The following is a 23,659-nucleotide window of genomic DNA, read 5'->3' as shown; positions in this document are numbered from 1 at the left end:
AAGGCTTTTTAAAAGGACTTTGTCTCCACAGTTTCATTCAGCCTGGTAGACAAGTTCAAGATGTCTCCCGCTGCTCCCCCGCCCCACTTTCTGTTCAGTTTAGGAAACAACAAACAATGCGGTTGCTATGGGCTCTTCAGGCCGCCCAGAGACCGCATGTCAGCAGCAGTTTAGACAGCCGACAGTCGCAGACAGTTCTCTAAGACGGTTTGTGGGACTGGTTACTCCTCCTTTTCCAAACAAACAAGGAGATACTGCCATCATTATGCTCACTTCCTTCACAGATTAGAGTAAGACCGAGCCACTGCGAGAACATTTACATCACCCTGGGGTACTCCAGCTCCTCCAGTGATAATCACACTAATGAATTTGCTTGAGGCAGTTCTCTGACATGACTGAAGATCCTCAGTAAAATGCTCCCACTTCACACTGGAAACTTTTGGTCAAACTAAACATAACACTATATCTATGCTTATTTCTGCAACTTTTGCAGGGTTTAATGGAGAAAAAAAACCATTTAACTCCATTTTAAAAAGAGTAATTCTAAAAAGACTGAGGAAAAGCTACAAACATTTTTAACCGAGTCAGATATCTTTATTTTCTTTGGCCTGTGTGCAACAGTTCACTGTTGAACTTAATTGTTCAAGAAATGGCTACTGTTATGGAGGTTTTATTCTCAATAGAGGATCAAACGTACTTAATTCTCAGTGTTTGGGGCTTGTGGCGGATACGGCCCGAATATTCGGATCCGTTCGTCTGGTCTCCCTGGTCCAAATTTTGCCTTCGTTTTGTCTTCAGTTAAACTGAAGAATTCCCAAACAGCGGAGGTCTTCAGCATCTTGTCTTGTGTTTATGCAACAAAGTGAAGCGTGACGTCAGAGCCGAGATGAGTCGAACACGGCAGGATGAGCCGAAGTGGGCCGAAGGGGCAGGGAAGAGACGAGCTCCGAATAGAACGCCGCATATTCTTTCCGCCCGGTAACTTCCGACCGGGGTGGGGGGGGCGAATATTCGGATACCAAAATTAATATCCGAATACCGCCGTAGCGAACGAATATTCGGATATTTGGGTCCAGCCCTATGATCAAGTATTGTCCTCTCAATCTCTTGTTTTCCATCTGCTTCAATATGTGCAGCCTATTGGTCACCCAAAAAAAAATGTCACAATTGAGTCACTCGTGGTTTCTCAGTTGTGCTAAGGAGGGCAGAATTTATCGTTTTATATTGGATCTGTTCAAAATAGTTTACTTATCGCAATTTATTAAATGACACATATAAAATATTACAAATTCACTCTTATATTTTCCTGTTTTACCTGATGAAACAAGATGGCCGACAATTTTAAACTGTAATAATTCTTTCTGTTTTATAGTTTCTGCCTCGGGCAAATGGTCTAATTCAAGCCATTATTTTAAAGAAAACATCAATTTCAAACGTTGGGCTTTGGGCTTCAGAGGGTCAGCAGTTATATTCACTGCTGATTCATCTGAACATTATTTTCACAAGTGATGATCGATCCTTTTCTTGATGTATATAAAGTAAAGAAACAATGAACACCACCTAAAGCCCAAGACTTTGAGTGTTTCATCTTGTCCAACTAACTGTCCAAAGCATCAAAATTGTTCTGGTACAAATATTCTGAAAGCAGAGAATGTTTAGCATTTGTGTCAGAGGAAGTTACTTCAACATTTTATCAGTCACATTCTTGATTAATCCACTCACTGAGAAAATATCACTAAAAAGCATTGCGTATTTTCCTTAGACATAAACATGGCCCTGCACATACACAGGTTCTGCCACAACAACCCTGGATTTTTTATGGAGGTTCAGTACTTTGTTCAAGGGCACCTAGTGCAGATGAAGGGCACTGTAGATGTAAATACTGGCCGGCTCCCAGCAGGCCCAGTGTGAGTGCCAGCATTGAACCACTTAACATTAACCTTCATCCTACACTCCAACAAGAATGAAGTGGACTGCGTTGTTCAGACTCCTTTAATACAAATCTGTGATTGTGGGCCATATAAATACAGATGACTCAACATGTCTTGTCCGTACAGCATTTCAGGCTCTGAAGGAGGTCTAATAGTTTCAACGTTACCTCCCACGTACCACTGAAACCATAATTTAACGGGCTGATCAGCTGATTGAAAATAAATAAGAGTGCAGCCTCACAGTCGATGAATCATTGGGTCATTTATCAGAAAAGGGAGAGCCTGTCAGCAAATGTGAGGATTTGCTCATTTTCTCAGTTTTAGCTCACTGCAAGCTTAATATTCTTCCCTGACAGTAGCAGGCAAGCTGAAAGTTTTGTGTCACTTTCTAAAAACTTCTTATGGCCATTTTCACAATTCTGGACATTTAGTAGTACACTAATGAAATTATTGAAAAATTCTGAAGAGAAGGAAAAATCCCTCCAAAGATTGATTTTGAAACTGTAATCAGGGGTGAACATTCATCGTTTTAAGTGGAAAAATACTATTAGAGTTGAGAAATCTGCCTACACCTGAAAAGGCTCTGACAGGATTAAGATTATTAGCATGTGGGAACAAAAAAACTCCGTTGTAAAAGTGGTCCAAACTTGTGAATAAGAGAAATGAACAACTCCTCAAACTCACTGAGCAAATCTGCTTTAACCTTTAAGTTAAAAGTGTGTCAAAGAAGTAAATGAAACGAGTTCTTTTTGACTGAACACTGAATAAGAACAGTTTGGTAGTAATGAGTGCTCCTGACTCACCAGTCTCTCCATCTCCTGCTCTCGAAGCCTCTCCTCTCTCTGTCGTCGGTGGTACTCGAGCAGCTCGTCCTCGTTGTCGCTGATCTCCGTGATGCTGTTCTTCCTCTCCCTCATTCCAGGGTGGGGTCTCCCTGAGGACATCTTCCTGTGGCTCCTGGGGCTGGCTACAGGGGATGAGCCAGGCAAGGAGCCCAGACTGTAAGCAGGCGATAAGGAATTCCCAAAGCTGGCCTTCCGTACCCCAGCAGCCCCACCACTGCCCTCCATCATCATAGAGGTAGGTGATGGACTGCGGGCTCGGATTCCTCTGCTGCACATCGGCTCCTCTGATGTGGATCCAGATTTGCGACGAAGCCTGGGACTCTCTGGGACAAGCTTGCCCAGACTAGAGGGGCTATCCGGAGTCCTCAGTGTGGGGATTGTCCCTGGTAGCGCCCCTGGAAGAACCGGGACTCCTCTCCTTGCCATGGAGGGACTTAGAGGAGGCAGCTCTCGCATACTACTGCAACCTCCACTGCCCCCGTTCAGCTCCATGTTCCTCCTAGCCATGCGAGGGCTTTCAGGGGGCTGCAGGGAACGTGGATGCTGCTGGAGAGGCGATCCTTGGATGATGTGGACAATGGGGTCCAATGGAGGCTGGAAGGCTCTGGTGGGTTGGGAAAGCTGCCGAGATGGGCTGGAGGTAAGAGAGCGATCAGCTACACTGGTCTGCTCTCTAAAGGGGCTGGCAGGCCTTTCCTGGAGCACCGTGGTGGTCTTGGTCCTGGGACTGGAGGGCGAAGGCGATGGACAGGTAGGGAATTTGGGAGTGAGTCTGGGGCTACTTGGCACAATGTTTCTACTACTGAGAGACTCAGTGGAGGACAGAAGGGGGGTCTGTCGAGGGCTCTCAGACCCATCGTGGCCTAGTCCTCTGCGGCTTGGCTTGGGACTTGGAGGAGTGTCTGTTAAGACCTTCCTCTGCAGCCTGGGGCTTTCCTGAACCTTCTGGCCCACCCCACTGCTGCTGAAGTTAGGCAGTATGGTCCGTGGCTGGGGTACAGGTGGAGGCTGGGTGGTGAAGTTGTAGCTAGAGGAGCGTACAGGCACTGGTGGCAGAGAAGAACTCTGGTCCTGGGGTCCTCCACTTGGAGACGGGCTGGTAAAGCTCCCACTGCTCGCCGCGGAGGGGGAGGAGAGTGGGGAGAAAGGAGGGGATGTGTTCTCATAGCTGGACCCCACAGACATGGCCCCTGGGCTGGTAGGAGGGGACAGCAGATACCGGCCCCCTCCATTGACCATGGGTGACAGTGGAGAGTGGGTGATGGATTGGCCTCCGGGAGGCTTTTTTGCCTCTGAAGAAGAAGGCTGTGGGTCATCCATGACTAGGGAGTCCATGATCTCCTGAAGGTCCTTCTCAATGGAGCTGACGATGGCACTGTGCTCAGACTGGACTCTCTCTCCAGGAGCTGGGGGAGACTGGGCTGGACTGGCCTGGTGATTCCCATTGACCAAACTCTCCGTGTCTAAGCAGGGAGAAGGGAGAAAACAAGGTTCAGGTACAGGTTCAATATGCAGCATGTTCACATGGCTTCCAGCAAACAACACTGAGTGAAAACTGCTCTCCTTCTCAAGAATTCAAACAAACCCTTATCCTATGATAAAAGTCCTAAAAATTCATACAATGAGGATATTTTGACATTAGCAGTAAGCTGGAATGGCCGTGTCTTAATTCATAACAAAAGGCACCACATACAAAGGTTGTCAAGCCGCATTCAGACCGAGATCAGGGAAGCATCAATAATCATCAATAATAGCCACCTCAGTCACCGAAGGAAGCTGGCCAATCATATATGAACACACCTCCACTAACACTTTCAATAAAAAGAGCACATTCACAGTTCTCTTTATTGCTGACATGAGCTTTTAATTCAACTACATTTAATAACTCTTAATCTGAGAGTGATATACTGCATTATCTATGGATTACCTACTGTCTGTGATAAGGTCTAACGCAAATCTGCTGGATGACCTAAGCTTACCCGTCTTCTCCTTAGCAACAGAGGTAGTAATGAGGCTGATAAAGCAGGCAGCAAAGTCTAGTGAAAGTGTATTCATTTGCTGGTGCCCGCCATTATCTTTAATGACTTTTTCATGTCTTTCCATAACTACATCAGGGTGGTTTCATGACTGTTAAATGTTCTTTCCCTCCTGGTTTGGTTTGTGTTTGAGGAAAAAGTATCTAAAGAGTCTGATTCCCCTCACAGTCACGCTGAAGACTCCATGCACTGCATCAGACGATTAAGAAAATGTTCTGCAAGATCCCCTCACCCTCTAACTAATTCCCCAATTTCAACTGGTTATTTGACAGGCTCAAAACCAGCATCTACACCACTTTTTCACCCTTGTGTAGAAGACAGGTAAGCATGAGGGTAGAGGAAGGATTAGTGGTGAGGAAAGAGGGAAGGCCACAGAAGAGGAGATGAACAGATAGACAGACAGCCTGGTGCTTTGGACAGGGATCAGGAGAAAATGTGCCTGCATAACCCAATTACTGTGGTGCCCGAAAGCAACGTAGGACACAGTCCGGGTAATCTAATCTTAACCGTCTCTCTCTCTAATGTCAGCATAGTAGATTATTACAACAGAAACGCACGGCCACGTGGGAGAGTCACCAGCGTGGCCTTGAGGCAGGGATCAGTGCACAGGTTGGGTTTTATTAATGTTAAATGAAATCTGTTTACACTGGCTTGTTGTCATTTTAATTGGAAACATGAGAATAATTGGAGTTCAAACACTGAGAGGTAATAAAAGACAGCAGAGGGACAGAGCTGTCATGTCCGACCAACAGTGATGTACTAACATTAGAAATCTGGAAATGACTGGGAGATGGAGCAAATGATAACACAAACAGAGAGCACAACAGAATAAAATAGAAAGGTCAATTGCATCTGCTTGTGAAATGACGCTGGAGAAAGATGTCCCACGAGTAAAACTGCTTTAAAATATAGAAGCTCCACAAATAATGCATTAGCTGAGCTTGTTCAGCTGAGAGCAGCTTTGCCTGCTCTCCTATAATAACACAGCCATACAATGAAGCTCTGCCTTCATGACAGCACGGCCACAATTATCTCTGAATGCATTTTCATGCAAATCATCGGTGTGCAGGCTGCCACATTAATACACATTATCAGCCAAGCTCTGCATAAATGTCAATGTCACACCGTTTCCCACAGACAACAAACAGATTTGATTCCTACGTGCAGGGGGTGGGGTGACAGAAATAAATGCAACCGTTTGCTGAGGGAAAGCCCATGCAATGATGTCATGGGATACAGACTATCGCCTCTAGTACACCATGCCGAACTTCATTTAAAATTCTAGCAATTTAACATAGCACACTTGCCAGCAAAGCTCCGAGTCAGATGCAGCACGACTCGGGCTATTTTTATTACACGCTTGGTTGTCTGCAATTCGGCATTACTTTCATCGTCATTAGGTGCTAGCTGAAATATAAACACACGTTTGGTTTCATCTGCCATTCCCTAAATCTCCCCTTACGAGGACATAATGTGATATTGTGACCAAAAGAAACACAAGATTGTATTTCCCGAAGAGGACGTATGTATTGATCGGCTGTGTGCTGAATAAATAATTAAAGTCAAATGAATCGATTTAAGTGCGTAATGTTGTCCTGCAACGTGTGTGCCCTCCCAGATAAGTATGTGGACATGAAACCGACAGATTGTTAATGGAGTTTGGCGTGTGACCGGTTCGTATCACTTCTCTCAACCAAAGCTCGGGCAGTAAGCAGTAGGGTTACTCACATGAAGGAATACAACTGCGAGCCGGTCAGTTTCAGAGCGGTTCACCTGCTACATGACACACACGGGAGGCCCACATCCTCCGGACACCGCTAACACACCGGCTGTGACGGAGCCCCGCCGTGTCTGGCTCCACACACCGAGGGAGATATGGAGGCTCGGCACCGCGGTGATGTTTCAGTCGGGGTTGGGGTGCTGCCGGGTACCGCTGCTCACTACAACCCGCTGCCGTCAAGTTACTGCAAACCTAACGCTGCTTTTCCGGTCCTGACCTTCACATTAAAGCTCTCACTTTATCATCGTAAACGTCAAAACTACAATATGTTGTAAATGTGTCACCGCTAAGAACCTCCATTTCATTGTGGCACGTATGTATAGTGCCACTGGTTTTAACTGAATATGAAAAACAAAAGCATTGTCATTATTTTTCTAAAAAGCGACACAATACTGACATTACCAGTCTATTTTTACAACACAGAGATGTTCAAGCATGGCACAGGATATCCAGTAACAGCTCTCCCTGACAGACAATTACCCTCAAATAAGAATAATTTCGCTTTATTTTGAAGGTACACGTGTCTTTCTGTCTTGCTGTGGCTAACTTAACGCAACTTCCTGTTCGGAGTGACTACTGTGAGATTTACGGGCTGTTTAAAGACTCACAGCACTGGTTTTATGGCTTGTCGCTATTATTTGTCTTTCTAATGAAGATTTTGTCAGTTTTAGATTAGACAGGGGAGAAAGTATCAACAAATGACTGTCTGGAGAAGAAACTACTACACTGTGCTGACATTTTACTAACATAAAAAGTAAGGTTTCAGGGTGAATAGGACTGATATTGGACCACAATTAAAATGTCCTCTGGTGGCAATGACACAACAATATTATGTGTCTGCAGTACAGGAGGCTGCACTTTCAGGACCACAGTTGTAGGCCCACACTACTAGGACCTAGTTAAAGTTTTAAAGGTTTACTCAATCCAACGTGCTACCTTTATTCCAAATATTTACTATTTTAAAAGTTGGATTCCATCCAAATAGTAGGTTATTCAACCTATAATACTACTTTCTATCTAAACATTCATGGTTTTAGAGGTTTATTCCACCCAACTTGTACTTTCTAACTACATGTTATGGTTTCAAAGGTTCATTCCATCCAAAATACAACTTTCATCTAGGTAATTATAGCTTTAAAGGTTTAGTCACCTCAAATGCTACTTTCTGTGTTGCAATTTAACTTGGTTGTTAAGAGATGCACGTTGAGCAAATTGTATAATTAACAAAATTAGGTAATTATTAGGTAAAATAACAATGAAATCACATGCAGTTGTGAATCTGTTTGTTTCAAACAGATATTTGAAAGGCTGAAAATGAGACAAGCACAGACCCCTCTGTCAAGCTATCCATATCAGTGCTGTCCAACTGAAGTTATTATTCCACCAAGGAACACAGTGGAGTTATGTGATGATTTGCGTTGATTTGTCTGTGTGTGTATGTCTGTCTGTTAGCAACATTATTCAAAAACAAAGCAAAGGATTTGGAAGAAATTTTCAAGGAAGGTCAGAAATGACACAAGGACCAAGTGATTAGATTTTGGCAGTGATGCAGCTTATAGTCTGGATCCACAGATTTCTGTATCATTGTGGGATAGCAGCACAATGTCACTGTAACCATGACAACAAGTGAACACTACATCAGCTGCCTGCATGATTGTAATCCTACTACAAATCCACAGCTGTGGACTTATCAGGACTTATCAGATACCGGGAACAACTGATTAAATTGTGGTTGTGTTTCTGAGTCCCGTCAATTCCTGCCACTTGGAACATATTTAGGTCACGTGATTCATTATCCGTACATAACGTACACAAAAATGGCCACATTCCATAGTGTTGTGATTTCTGATCATCAATAACTAATAAAAAAACATGCTGCGTTTCTGACAATGCCATATGGAAGAATGAACAGCCTTGGTGGAGTACTGTGCTCTCTGGGTGTTTTCTTGTTACAAATGTTTTTAATGTTAAACAAATAAAGCTTGGTTCATATTCAGAATTTCCACCATGATTACAGTCCATCTTGGTCAGAAATGTGGGTCTTTGCTTCAACATCTTACTCCTCTAGTAATCCAATTTGGCAAGGGTCCTAGAAATGTGATCCAATAACTACGGTACTGACAATGCTGCCTCCTCTGCTGCAGACACGTTTCTTAGTCACGATATGGCTTTTTGTTAGTTTTCATACCAAAGCAAACATATTAGCCTGAATAGGAACAACTTCAAAGGACAGAGAAAAAAATGTGGAATTTTCAATTAATTAAATCAAAGAACTTTGGGAGGGTGAATGAAATATAATTATCTCAACGCAGCAAAGAAAGAATTGCTATGTGTGTGTAATGCCTTTTGATCACAAAACATTAACCACAAATCCTAATTGATCCAGCATGGTGAAATACTACAAGGAGAGGTTTTCCCTCAGGATGGAAATGTGGGTTTTAACTGGTTTTGGAAACAGAAAATAAGGGGCAGGAAATGTATGCATAGCCATCTAAATGGTAAAAAGCTTTGTTGTTTGATGTCCAAGACTGTCCTGTCCAATTTTACTGATCAGCACTTGATTTCATTTCATAATAACACGAAACAAAAACATCAGAGATTCAGCATGTGGTGGTGCCACACTGCAACCACAGCTGTATCACAAACCTTCAGCCCTGTCTGTGTGAGCTGCTTTCTGCAGATTGTAAAGCAGCCAGAGTTAGACACAGCAGCCAAATTACTGGGAGATAAAGGCCTGCTACTGAAAAGAAGGCCAATGGGTGGGTGGGTGCAGGAGAGGACTGGAAACCCAGGCAGGGAGGGTGCAGAGGTGGCAGACAGTGGACTGGGTCTGGGAGATGTATAAATAGTGTCTGAAAAAGGATACTGTAACTCCAGCCGTCGGCCGCTTTAAGTAAGCAGCTCAGGCCCACAAAGCCGTCTGCTGGCCTGGCAGAGAGGCACAGGAAATGTCCAATCAGTGAGGAGGAGGGAGCTGAAAGACGGCTGGCTGAAGACAGACGGTCAGTGGACCATCACTGATGGCTGACTGAAAGCTTGCCAAAAACTAAACAGCAGACAGGTGAATGTGACTGGCATCACAAAGAGACAGCAGCACTGCAGAGCTTGGCTTTACAAACTTTGCAAGTACAGGTTGCACAAATGTATGGCAACAGGTTCCAATGAATGAGAGGTAGAGACACTAATGTCAGAAATGTTTACTGACTGAGTTACCAAAGTAGTGCGGGGGAAAAGCATCCATCCACCACCACAGAGACCCAGATTTAATCCCAGCAGGAAGATGAAGATGGAAACTGGACTCATCTGACCACAGAATCTTCTTCCAATTCCAGGCTATCCAGTTCTTGTGTGTTTGGGCCCAATAATGTCAGGCTAACCTCTGTCTCTCATTGATCAGGGGCTTCTTGACAGCCTTGTAGGGTCCTACAAGGCTGTCAAGAAGCCCCTGGTCAATGAGAGATCATGGCTTAAGGTCTTAAGCCATGATCTAAAAGTCGGCCATGTACAGTGCAGGTTTGACCATTGCTGTTGAAGCTCCTGTGATGTCATTTGGTGGTTTTACTGCACATGTGGATCAGGATGCGATCATTTCTTGCTGAAGAAACTCTTAGACGCGAGATCTTGGTTTGTCTTCCAAGCTCTTGGTTCATCTGTATTTCTGCAGAGTGAATCCAACTGCTGAAGGACTGCATCTGCACTTCCTGGCTATCTGGCAGCAGCTGCACCCTTCCTGGCTGACAATTTGTATCCTCATGTGTGTTTCCTGCATTAGGTTCCTTGTTTTTCCTTCATTTCTGTCTCTGAAGAACTTTCAAATGTGCTGGTTTTATATAGACACGAAGCACTGCAACAAAAACTGTGTCTTTTAATAAAAAGCACAACCATCATTAATGGATCACTGGTACCAAAATGAACCAATATTTAAAATTTCTTTTGTATTTTGATGGAGCCAATGAATTTTGAGGTTTCAATGGCTTTTGGGGGATTTTTTTAGTAAGTTGGGTGTGACTGCACGAAAAGAAATTGTACTTGAAGACCTAAGAGTAATTCTTATTGTAACATTTCACAAATGCATGGGGTGTCTGAAAACTTATTTCCACCATTTTCGCTCCTTTCAGACACACCCTCTGAACTTACAACTGAACACATCAGCTTCATGTCTGAATGAGCACCCTGGTCACATGTCCATAAAAGTTAGAATAGCAGTCTTACAAGGTCGGACATGGCAATATTTCCCTATCAATTCCAACACAGCACAAGTCTGAACTGCATGCTGTCACGTCAGCGGACAGGCACGCACAAGATCACAGCAACTTTTAAATGTCAGAAGTGTTTGAGGAGGACTTTTTACATATGTCAGCACAAATACAGATCCAAAGACATCACAGAGAGGAAAAGAATCGCAAAAGACCTGTCTCATTCACTTTGGCCTACAATAGTACATCTATAACAAACTCAAACGTCTATAAAAATAGAACTTTACTTGGACAAAAACAGACAGTTAAGATTAACAAGATCCATCAAAAAATGTTGTACTCAAGGTTTTGACAAAACGTTGACAGGAGCTGAAGTTTAGTTTGTTGCTTCCAGCTGTTTTATGAGTCTTTGCTCTAAGGCCCCGTCCACACGAAGACAAACCGAGGTCTAAACGCATAAGTTCCTTGCCGAATCTGCGTATCATCCACACGAAGACGGTGTTTTGGGGGTCTGTAAACGATTATTTTTAAAACCAGGTTCCAGAGTGGAAAGATTTTGAAACGCCATATACGCAGCTCCGTGTTTACTGGCTCTCCGCTACTTTTCAGATACGCTTGCGTCATAGTTTCGTATCTTCATGCGCCACACGCGGCCACAACAACAACAATGGCGGCGTACAGTGTAGCAAATGTGCTGATGAAGCTAGTGACCCTACTAGCCCTGTTGCAGCAAAATCTCCTTCTTCTCAATCACCACCAAGTTGAACAAACAATTATCCAGGACACATTACGGCACTTGATGGATACACCCCGGAAAAGGACTCACTGTTTTTTCTTCTGTTTGCGCGTGTTTCCGTCATATCGTTACAGCGCCCCTAGAGGTCTGGCATGTGTTTTACAGCATTTCCATGCGTATCGAGTGCATTCATGTAGACGCACACATTTTCTGAGACGCCTTCGTCTTTATGGCGATCGTTTTTGAAACCGTTAAGCGTTTTGTCTTCGTGTGGATGGGGCCTAAGTGTAACGAATACCTGCAGCACTGAACAGCAGCAGGATCCATTTGAACATCTCCAGAGAGACAGAGCTGGGAACATTTAGAGACGAAGAACAACAGCACCAGAAATTTCATTATTACTTAGAATTTTAATTATCCCTGACAAGGAGAAGGGACCACTCAGAATCTAACAGCAGGTCACACTGTGTACTTTTCTTCACGTCAGACACACAGAGTCACAGTTTATATGCTACAGTTAAATGGTTTCTTACATCTCAGATTTAGAGTCAGTCTTTTATTTATTAGAGCGTTGTGAGTGCTGCCACTTCCATTTAAATCTCTTTCCCAGGCCACATTTTCTCAAGATTGTCTAAAAAGGACAAAATTAAGCAATAATTATAGAGGTACAAAAATTCTTATGTTACACTAGAGCTATGCCAGAATCATAGACTGTACAGAAAAGATGCATATAGACACCACGACTGTTTGAAGCTTCAAGTTTGGAATTTGGCCGTCATCATGTTGTCTCTTTTAAAACCAGATGCGATGAACAAGACGTGGATCTGACCGAAAATGAAACATCCAGAGCCCTCAGTTCATCAGGGAGAGGTTAACTGTTTGCTCCCAGAATCAGAACCAAAGACAGTGAAGCAGCATTCAGCTTTTATGCTCCTCACCTGTGGAACAAACTTCCTGAACACCTGAGGTCTGTTCAAACTGTCGGATCTTTTAGATCAGGGCACAAACCCACATTGTTTACTGCAGCTTTCTCTTAGAAGTCCAATCTGTTTTCTTGTCTTTTAAAGCACTTTTATGATCTTAATGTCTACTTTTATGTTTCGTTTCAATGATTTTAATGTATGTCTACCTTTAAATCATTTTTCTGAATGTAATTCTTCGCCTTGAATTGCCTTGTGTATGAACTGTGCTATACAAATAAACTTGCCTTGCTTTGAGAACACAACATTACATATGGTGATGGAGCAGCAGCCTGTCAATGACAAGGTAGCCCTGCCCTAAAACATACTCTGCTGTAGTGTCTATTTTACTCTAAATGGGACCATAATTTACAAAAGGAGCATCAAGCTGTATTCAAAAAAATCTTAAAATTAGTGACTGAAACTGTAAACTCACCAGGTAAATGTTTACTGAGGTAGCGGATCAAGGGAGAAGTAGGGTCCTTTCCTCATAGACTTTCATACAAATGGACTTATTTCTGCAACCAGAGGAGTCTCCCCCTGCTGGCTGTTAGAAAGATTGCAACATTTAGATCTTAACTCTCGATCCATCTTGCATATAGTCTCTCTAACCAGAACTGTTGAGGTCCAATAAAACAATAAAAAGACTCAAAGATCTGCATCACATATTTCCCTCTGTGTATGTGAGCGTCTGCAGGAGAAACACTTTCATGCATGAGCTCTGTGGGATTTAAAACTGAAAGGACATAAAGATACAATCTTCCAGCTGTTCTGTATTTAGTAGAGAGAGCGTTTTTCATGGACTGTGGTGTCCAGTGCACTGTAGACATCCCTACCCAGTCACTGCATATCATTCTCATATAAATGGGCCAGTAGGGAGCTCTTTCGTCTTTCAGTTCACTCAGTACTACACAGTGTAGGTCCCTACAGGCCCATTTATGTGAGAGTGGTTTGCACTGACAAACGGCCATTTAATGGGCTGATAACATTCGGATCAGGTGCACATTCATAGCAAAGCCCAGGTGACAGGCTCTGGAAGATTTTGAAGACTGAATTCTAGTCTACCTTTCAAATAAGGTGCCAGTATACTTTATCAGATGGACAGTTAAGTTCAGAAACCTGGCCTTAATACTGTACATTGTCGGAATGTAGTCTTGATGTGCATGTTGCAAATTACTAACTGGTCCATCCATCCATTCATCCATCATCTACACACCGGTTAATCCTCATTAGAGTTGCAGGGGGCTGGAGTCTATCCCAGCTGACTTAGGGTGAGGACAGGAGACACTCGGACAGATCACCAGTCTACCACAGAGCTACATACGGAGACAAAGAGGGGAAGGAAGGTGGAGGGGTGCCGGTGTCTAACAGCATTAGCATGGATATCTCCGTCTTCTGTATTTTTGGGGGTGTATTCCCATCCCAAAATTAATATTCGAATACCACCACAACGATCGAATATTCGGATATTCAGCTATTCAAGTCCAGCCCCACACAAAGAGGTCTCGATTTCCATTGGAATTCCGTTCCTACAACGTGACGTACTACGTGCACACAGTGGCAAAAACTTAACCTAGGACATAAAAACACTGTACAGCAAAAACACTCCCGCACAAAACTTGTTTTAACGTTGCAAACGGCGTAAGTCGGAATGATGGAATACAATATTTTTAATAAATTTATGGGAGACATCAACGTAACCATGAGGACATCGTAAACCAAGGAGCTGCTTTATTGTGGTTTAATTTGTACAAACTGTGAACTGTATAAATCCTTCGTTTAGTTGGGTTGGGCCTCCATAATAGCTCTGGCCGGTGAATTCACACAGAGATAACAAGTGTTATTTTCAAGTCTTTGCAAGCTGATATGACAGATATACTCAGTTTATCATGGGAGTGGTATAAGCAGTCTTCATCTGAACACAGCTCAGGAATGCATAATTGGTACGTTTCTAAACAACGGAAGGCTTTCATTAGTGGATCAGGAAGTCCACAGCAGCCAGCATGCCTACGTGCTATACTTATCCACTGGTGGAAGGCAGCGTCAACAGTGAAAGGAGGGAAATAACAAGATGCTGTGACAGTTCTCTGGTAACAGAACCGGCCAAGAGAAGGTACATTTACAGTGTGTGTCTGCCAGGAGGAACACTCAAAACACACACACACACACACACACACACACACACACACACACACACACACACACACACGAAGGAGCTGAAACTTTGCCTGGAGACGCAGTGGAATGAGATGCTCATAAAACATGCATAGTGTGAACTCGAGCACCAGGTCCCAGCTGGGCATCATTCAGGCTCCAGGGTTCAACGGGTACTGCATTTTAAAGGCTCATACTGACAACAAGGGTCTTGTAAGTGAGCTACAAACAGAAATAAAAGGCAATCCATGCCTTTACTGAATGCAGTTATATAAACAGTGACTTTTTCTATGCTTAAAATGATGAGAAGTTTCTGTTTTCCATGTGATATTTCTTATTTCAGAATTGCAAAGTAACTAAACGCAACCCAATTTATTCTTTAGATGGATCTGCAGCTCATGCAACAATGCAAAAGGAAACATAATGCCTGGTTTTAAACCAGAAATAATTTAGAAAACTTCAAGGAATTATTAAAAGAAAGCCATACAAAAAAATAAAGTGGCACTGCAGGGTACAAGACTATTTTTAAGCCTTATATTGGCACAATACTGCGTATCACCAAGTAGCACTCTGTTCCTTCTCCAGACCGCCTTGCATTACTACACTTCCTCCACCCTTGCCAGGTTATAAAAAGAGAAAAATGCCTGGAGTTTACTGCTGTACAAACATCCACCTGTAAAATACACTGCCCTGCTGCTCCACCTCCACCACCAGCCTCTAACAATCTGTCCATTCATCCATACAGGCCAGGCTGAAACTGGAACTTCAGGAGAAAAATGCTCTTTTCAGATCTTATTATTCATGCGACAAAAGGCCAGTGTGTTTTTATCAACACTGAGCCGTGTTTGTGGAAGAAGCAAGAACTAACAGTAAGGTTAGTATTAGTGCTCCTGAGCTAAAACACAGCACGCAAACACACATGTATGGTGAAATACGAGCACATATAAATACATGCGGTACCTGTGCACAGTCTGTAGTCCCCGCTGGAGACACCTCCTCCCTGGGGCATCATGCTCTTCATCCTGAAGGCTTCCTCAGGGTGGTTGAAGCGAAAGAAGGCTGATTGGCCAAAACACAGCATACAGCCTGGAAAGCAGCACACATACTGTTACAGTCATTTTGTTCCACAGAACCTTTACAGAAAAACAACAATTTAAAGTTTAGGAGATTCACTGACAGCATACAGTGCATGCGAGTTTAAACTGAAAGAAATTGGCATCAGTGAATCACAGCTTCAAGGTGGAAATGTCCAGCCATGGCATTAAATGCTTATTTTGCTCATTATGTGTTTTCTAGCATATAAAATCACCAAGACTTCTATAATGGAGTTAGAAGAAGATACTCTGATCATTGATTTTGTCGTGAAATTTTGAATAATTTGGTTATTTACTGAAAAACATTTCAACTGTAACAACAAGCTAGGCGACTACACAGCAGACAGTGCTTTTTTTGTACTGTTACAATACAATTCATCACAATAACAGTGCTTTGCATTTCATGTATTTATCATAAAAAAGCTCAGAGCATTGTTAAAGACATTTTCCATCCTGGTCACTCATTGTTTGAACTTTTGCCGTCAGGCAGACGTTACAGGACACTCAAATCAAGAACAAATAGACTAAAAAACAGTTTCTACCCCACAGCAATAACTACCCTCAATGCCTTAAGGAATGTCATGTCTGATTGAGTATTTATTTATTTATTGTTTTTTCTATTTATTAACTTGTGTTGTCTTTTTTAATGATGCACTGACTGTCTGGCACTTTTAAATTTCGTTGTACTGGCTACAATGACAATAAAGGACTATTCTATTCTATAAGTCCTTTTTATGTTAAATGTTATGTCATCTTAACCTGAAAATAAAGTACTAGCTGAAAGCATCAAATAAATACAGCAGACCTTAAAGTACAATGTCTTTCTTAAATGTAGTGAAGTGAATGTGCAAAGTCCAATCAAAAGGAAATACTCAATAAAGTAAAGAAATAATATTAACTAGAAAAGCCACATCACTGTCAAAACCAAATCAACTGGTCCTTGTGTCATTTCTGACTTTGCCTGAAAATTTCATCCAAATCCGTTCATCCATTTTTGAGTAATGTTGCAGACAGACAGATCAGCCAACACCAATCTTCACATTAGTCCACCGAGGCTCCACCTCCTCGGTGGAGTAATAACTCTACTAGAGTATAGTATGCACTTGTTTGCTTTCAACCCCTGCTAGCAGCTGGCTGTATCTTAATATTTGATGTGCAGACATCAGAGTGGTATTAATCTACCTATCTAACTCTCAGAAAGAAAGCAAATATCCACATAACCCAAATAAACAATGGCCCAAATCTGCATGTGTGTCTAAACAGCATCCAGGGAGGACAGAAGCACAGAGGACTGTCATTGTCCAACAGAGAGTTAAGTGAAGTGAATATCAGGCATCAGAGCTGTTCTGACAGCATCAGGGACAAAAGCAGTGCAAAGTGCTCAAACACAAAGCAACAGCAGAGATGCTGTGCTGACTCAGACTGCACTGTTTGCCATCACCAACACAAAGCATGAGGGCACACAGTCAATGTCACACTGTTAAACTGATGCCTGAGGAGACCTGGAGCTGAGGAACTGCAGCCAATGGAGAACTGATCTTTAGGAGGAATAAAAGTTTGGGAGACGTCTCTTACTTTCACAGTAGCACACATATTTGTATTGAAAAATGTCTACATTTTTCCCCACTCTGGATATCAGGATGCTGCAGGAGAACCATAAATTATTTCAGTTTGTAAAATAGTCCCACAATCAAATAAATCTGTCTTCTCTCACTGAAATGGAATCCCATCGGTTTGCACATCTAATCTGCCTCGCCCTGACATCCACCTCCTACAGGAAACACATCTAATTAAGCAGATAAGATGCTCTACAAATGCTGGTACAATAGATATAAGTCCACAGTAAACAACCTGATGACAGTGCTCTATTTAAGAATACAAAATGATGCTTTTCAAAATGCTGTGTTTTCAGCTGGCCCGATGTTAAGTAACTGGGGCAACTGCACCAAAGTGTACAGCATTTAAGGTTTTTAAATATATTTCAGATATATGGTGTTATTTAATATTATCAGGCTAATTGTTCTGATCATTTACATGTTTGGTTAGGTGCACAATAAACCGGCAGCACTCAAAAACTGTACATCAATGGCTCAGATAACTTGTTGACATGAAAAGAGAAACATCTGTCAGTCAAACAGGCCACACCCTTACTTTCGGAAACTTTGAAGATTAAAAAATGTATATATATATATGTGTTACGTAAAAACCCATCATCTGGTTTTCATGAACAAGGAAAGAAGCCATAACAGTTTTTTGTACCAGACTGTAAACATGTTTATTCCTGCTGTCAAGTTGGGATTTTAACATTGTGGTCTATGGGGATGATCTGCTTTTGGAGTCAGCCTCAAGTGGCCATTCAAGGAACTACAGCTTTAAGAACTTCCTTTTTCAGTGCTGGAAGTTGCCCCTTGCACTGGAAAAAAATGCCCCTCCCAAAACAAGAAAAACAAACTTATTTCAAGAAGCTTTGACCTTAAAATAAGTGAAAAAAATCTGCCAATAGAACAAGTGAAAATGGCTTGGTAAGATTTCTTGAAATAAGATATGACTTTAGAATACTGAGATCTTAAAATTAGCTGGAAAACTTATTTTAAGCTAAATTTTACCAGGATTGTCAACCCTCCTGTTGTCACCATTTACAATCACCAAAAAATATTGTTTCTTTGTCTGAAAAAAAATTCAAAAATTCAGCAAAAAAAATCCCCCAAATTTCTGAAACTTTGCAAAACCTTCAGGAAGAAAACTCCTATAATTCTTTAAAAGTTACCCTTAAAAGTTTTATTTTAAAAAGTCCCCCAAATTTGGCAAGAAAATTCTTGTAAATATTTTCAAAAATGAGTAAAAATCTTCCAAAAAAAGCCTAAAAATATCTAAAGTGATTACATATATATCAGTAAAACTTCTAATATTTTCTTTAAGAACATTCACAAAAAAATGCGAATATTGCTGGATTCTGGTTGATTTTTATGTGAATGTTCTGAAGAAACATTTTTAACATTTTTTTTTCCACCAACAAATGTTCAAAGATTTCCCAAAAATGTTGAAAATGTGGAGATCAGAAGTTTCACTGTGAATTTTTTAATTTTTTTTCTCACACTCTACAGGATGACACAAGGGTTAAAATAAGCCAGACATGCTAAAAAAAAAAGTAGTAGTTTTTCACTCAAAAAAAGATTTTTGCTTTCATGTAACCTCCTAATCCGAGATGCATTGAACTTATTTTGACGATTCTTGTAAAATTGAACTCAAAACAAGATCATTTCAAGATTGTTTGAATTTACAAGATATTTAAGATGCAATTTCAAAACAAGTCCCTCCATCTTGCTGAAATGTGACTTGTTAAGTGAATTTATCTTAAATCAAGTGGGATGAGACATTTTGACTAAAAATAAGACAAACAGACTTGGCAACGATTTGGAGTTATTGCAGTGTGGTAGGTATGCAACTTTCACTGAACAAAAAAATGTGTTTTTATATTTACAGATTCCTACCATTGCCCTAAGTGGCAAAAAAAATCAGTTATAGCATGTGTAAGTTTCCCACTGCTGCTTTGAAATGTCATACTCTAAGCAGACATGTCAATAGTCACATGCATTTGGAAGCACTCAGAAATCTACCCATTATGTATTGTTATTCAAATGTGTAGTCCATGTGGTGGTTGCTTTAGCTCGTCTACTCCTGCACACTTACTGTACAGTGCTATTGCTGCTTGTGGCTCAAGGTGTCTCCAGAGCAGTCATTAGTTAGAAACTGACACTGTTGATGCTCAAACTGATCAGGCCTCTACTCACTTACAGCTGAAAGCAACAAACACACCAGGTATCTATGGTAATATCACTCACATCCACCTACTATCTGGTTCGAAATGTCAGGACACACAATGCACAGAACTAATTCAGCCCTTTCATGTGCCATGAGCTCGATAACAGATAAGCAATCGCATGTTTATGGCTTTCTCAATATAGCACCATTGTGTCTGGCTGAGATTACGAGGGAAAGGTCTTCCGGTCCTGCCAGAGATAAGATCCCTGCCTGTCGTCATGAGCCCTGGCGGAAACTTCTCCATCACGGAGGAGGCTGTGATGATGCACAACAGAGTCAGATGCCCTTTTATTACGGACAGACATACACTGACAGCCTGGGAAGAAAACAACTGATCGCATCGCAAACTGTGTGCAAAGACACAACCGATGGAAAACAGGTGTTTGCTCAGCTTTGACAAGTGGCGTCAACATGCAGCCCAGAAATGACAGAAGAAGATGACAGATGTTGAGGGCACAAGATGAGATGTCACTGCAAATTTAGGACGCTACATTTGACTAGAACATACTTTTTGCTGTGTCTCTTATGAATATGTGTATTAGAAGCAGCTGACACAAAATACTTCTTCAAGCGCATCCATCTTTACTTCCATTATTCATATCAGCTGCCTCACTGCAGATGTTGTGAAGTGGTGGGAAACACCTTTGACTGAATGGCAGTCTAGTACACGCCTTTGGATAGGAGGAGGTAACTGACCACAGGGGAAACATGCAAAGATAAGTTCTAATGAGGTACAGTCAACTTTGCACATTGGTTTCTGGTGTATTAATGGACAAATCAGCTTCTACTATGTCAGTACACTAGACGATTGAAGTACATCAACATGAACCCTTCCCTCACCCAACTGGACAAAAGCATTTCTACAACAGCTATTTTCAATAAAATAGTTGCTTGCAAAACTCAGGACTGTATAACAACAAAATGAAAACACTTTTAAAGCTAGAAAAGCACTCAGAAAACGTAGTACTCCACCAAGGCTGTTCATTCCTCCATATGGCATTGTCAGAAATGCAGCATATTTTCGTTTAGAAATGCAGAATTTGTTTATTAGTTAATGATAATTAGAAACCAGAGCAAGACAGAATGTGTCCATTTCATATAGATGTACCCACAGACAAAATGACCTTGTGCTGAGCACAGGTGTGTGTTATGCATGTGTACGTTATGTACGGATACTGAATCACGTGACCTAAATATGTCGTGGACGGCAGGAATTGATGGTACTCAAACACCCCCACAATTTAATCAATTGTTCCTTGTATCGTTCATTTGTAATGGATAAGTCCTGATAAGTCCGCTGCGATCAATTTGTAGCAGGAAAACTACATCAACTGTCTGCTGACAATCGAATGATTGCAATCCTACTACAAATACCCGCTTCGATTTATCGGGACTTATCCATTGGAAATCATACAACAACTAAGCAGCCTTAGTGGAGTATTGGTCCCTCTCCAAGTGCTTTTCTTGTTGCCATAGTTACAGTGATGCTGTGCCGCTATCTCGCAATGATACAGAAATCTTTAACAAATCCGTGGATCCAGACTATGAGCTGCATCACTGCCAAAATTGAATCACTATCTTTGTCATTTCTGACCTTCCCTGAAAATTTCATCGAAATCCATTGGTCCGTTTTTGAATAATGTTGCTAACAGACAGACAGACGGCAATCATCACATAACTCCGTTGTGTTCCTTGGTGGACAAAAAAAAAAAAACTTCAAAGGCTTTGAGTTCTACTCCACCCAAACATGAAAACAGCACGGCCAGTCTAAGAAAGCCTCCTCACGTTTGTTTGCAGACTTAAATCCCACTGAACAATCTTGGCAAAACTTCGTTTCTCAATCAAAAAGGCCTTGGTGCCTGTGTCATTAAGTACCGTGCTAGTGCCAAATACCACTTAAATAGACACTTTATACTGGTATAATAAAATCCACATGCCTTCATGATCAGTCTCCATGCAAGACTTTGCTAATTCGATTCTTTTTTTTCCCACCATAAGTATCTGTATGAAGTGGTGCAGAGGCTGGTTTTAAAGATTTCCATCAGCATTCCCTTCAGCGGTTACAACACCATCCTCTGCATAATTTTGGTCGGTATTTTCCACAGTTCATACTGTTTCTGTCGATATTTGGAAGTCTCATCAGCAGGAAAATGAGCGCGCCATCAGTCTATTCGTGAAAGAGAAAAACAAAAAAACATGCTGAATAGGATATTTCAAAGTAGTCATCAGGATGTTAATACTGCGGTCTGCAGAGCCACGTCAGCTCTGCCACCGTGTCTTCATGCTCTCCACTTCAGCAGTCATCCGACTCCTTCACCTATCTCCTGTTTCCTCTGGATTGTGCCAGCAGCGCTCTCCTGCCTCCACCTCCCTGACTCACAGCACACACAGCTCCTACCCCTGACGTGCATTAACATGATCTCCCTGCTGAAGATCAATTCAGGCACTTCCAAAGAAAACACTGCTTAAAAGAACGTAGCTAGAAGCGGCATGTATCTGACACCGTCATGACAAACTCATCGCTCACCCTGAGAGCTGGAGAGGTTTGGTGACGGCTCTGTGGCACACTGCGTCATTTTTACTCAGCAGTTCTGTCAAACAATGAACGTGTCTGTTGAAGGGCTTGGAGAAAGCAATGATGACTAAGGTGAAGAACTGTACCTGCAACAACAGTGTTTGTTACGATGGACTTACTGCCAATATGGGCCTGTCGTTAGGATCGAATGACGACCATATATTATTTAATGTCATGTTGTTTGGTCGTATATCCATTTTTGACGATGTAAAAGCACCTACCTTTAAAAAATGATCGCATTTGACGCAAAACTTGCAGACATGTTTTTACATCTCCAGTTTAGGCTATGCTAATTAGCAATGCTAGCATAATGCCATGATAAAACTTCAGATTGTGACCATGGATAATATTATACCTGCTAAAAAATAGCATATTACTATTAGCATTGTTAGCACACTGTTGTTACCATTAATCTCAAAGCACCACAGTGTACAGTCTCACAAAATTGCTAGCATACCACTTCCTTTTGAGCGCATATTACTTTTAAAAAGAAATTGGCATCAGTGAATCACCGCTTCAAGGTGGAAATGTCCAGCCATGGCATTAAATACTTATTTTGTTCATTATGTGTTTTCTCGCGTATAAAATCGCCAAGCGTTCTATAATGAAGTTACAAAAAGAGTCTAATTAGACTTGTACCTTCACTCTCAAGACTTTTTTTTTTCCCAAAGGTGTCGCCTCTGGCTGAAGTTAAAATTCCCAACTTCTTTAAGGAGGCTGTTGCTCTGTGAGGCTACATGCATGCGTGTGAGGCCAGAAGAGGAATCTACCATACACCGAGTATCTGTGAGTAAATCACACTCAGCACAGACAGCATGCTTCAGCGTGTTGTTGCTGCGTGGATCCACACACATGCAGGCCACAGCGGTGCAGCAGCCACCAGAGGCTGATGGATGAGGGACGACGTTTCTCCTCGCTTCTCTCAGCTAAAACTGCTGCTGGCAGCTGACAGTCACTCTGCTGCCCCTGAGAGACCCTGGCCCTGCACCGTCAGTGTGTGTGTGTGTGTGTGTGTGTGTGTGTGTGTGTGGGGGGGGGGGGGGGGGGGGGGTACAGAGGCCACCAGGGATCAGAATGCAATGATTCAGCAAAACAGAGAGAACACATGGTTCATACACACAAAAACACATGGTCATTCAGAGACGGTGGCAGCGTGTACCATTCGACACTGTGGTACAGGACTGTCCCAGCAAATAACAGGATGTAGTGGAAGCCAACACCACGCACAGCATTTCACTATGGATTTCACCACAATTTAGGTACTAAAAGTGCCCACACAGGAGGTCATTTACTCTGTTTTCTTTGGGGGAAGGAAAACAAGACTATCATTCTTCAGTAAGTCAAATAAATCCATCATCAAATGAAACACGAGTTGGATGATAAACGCTTTACAATTAGGGACAATTATCTTTACGCTTGGCAGTGAGACTCAGACATCAGCTCCTCCTTGACCACAATTCAGTTTTTATGCTCTATCAATCTGATGACATTGGAACACTATCCTTCAGCAGCGTATGCAGACCGTCTGTCT

The 23,659-nt window shown here is 42.0% G+C and overlaps 1 protein-coding gene across 9 annotated transcripts in view; it reads right to left on the bottom strand.

The window, feature by feature from the left end:
* Positions 1 to 23,659, bottom strand: part of phldb1b (pleckstrin homology-like domain, family B, member 1b) — a 155,626-nt gene that overhangs the window by 59,668 nt on the left and 72,299 nt on the right. For all 9 annotated transcript variants that reach the window (XM_051957529.1, XM_051957535.1, XM_051957531.1 and 6 more), the window contains 2 exons: positions 15,598 to 15,723; positions 2,735 to 4,239 (listed from right to left, as the gene is read on the bottom strand). In XM_051957529.1, coding sequence (XP_051813489.1) covers positions 2,735 to 4,239; positions 15,598 to 15,723 — 1,631 coding nt within the window. The remainder of the gene's footprint in view (positions 1 to 2,734; positions 4,240 to 15,597; positions 15,724 to 23,659) is intronic.

Source organism: Acanthochromis polyacanthus, chromosome 13 (genome assembly GCF_021347895.1).
Source record: "Acanthochromis polyacanthus isolate Apoly-LR-REF ecotype Palm Island chromosome 13, KAUST_Apoly_ChrSc, whole genome shotgun sequence".
NCBI classification, from domain to species: Eukaryota; Metazoa; Chordata; class Actinopteri; family Pomacentridae; genus Acanthochromis; species Acanthochromis polyacanthus.
The sequence above is the reverse complement of the archived record's forward strand: the minus strand, read 5'-3'. Positions and strand labels throughout refer to the sequence as shown.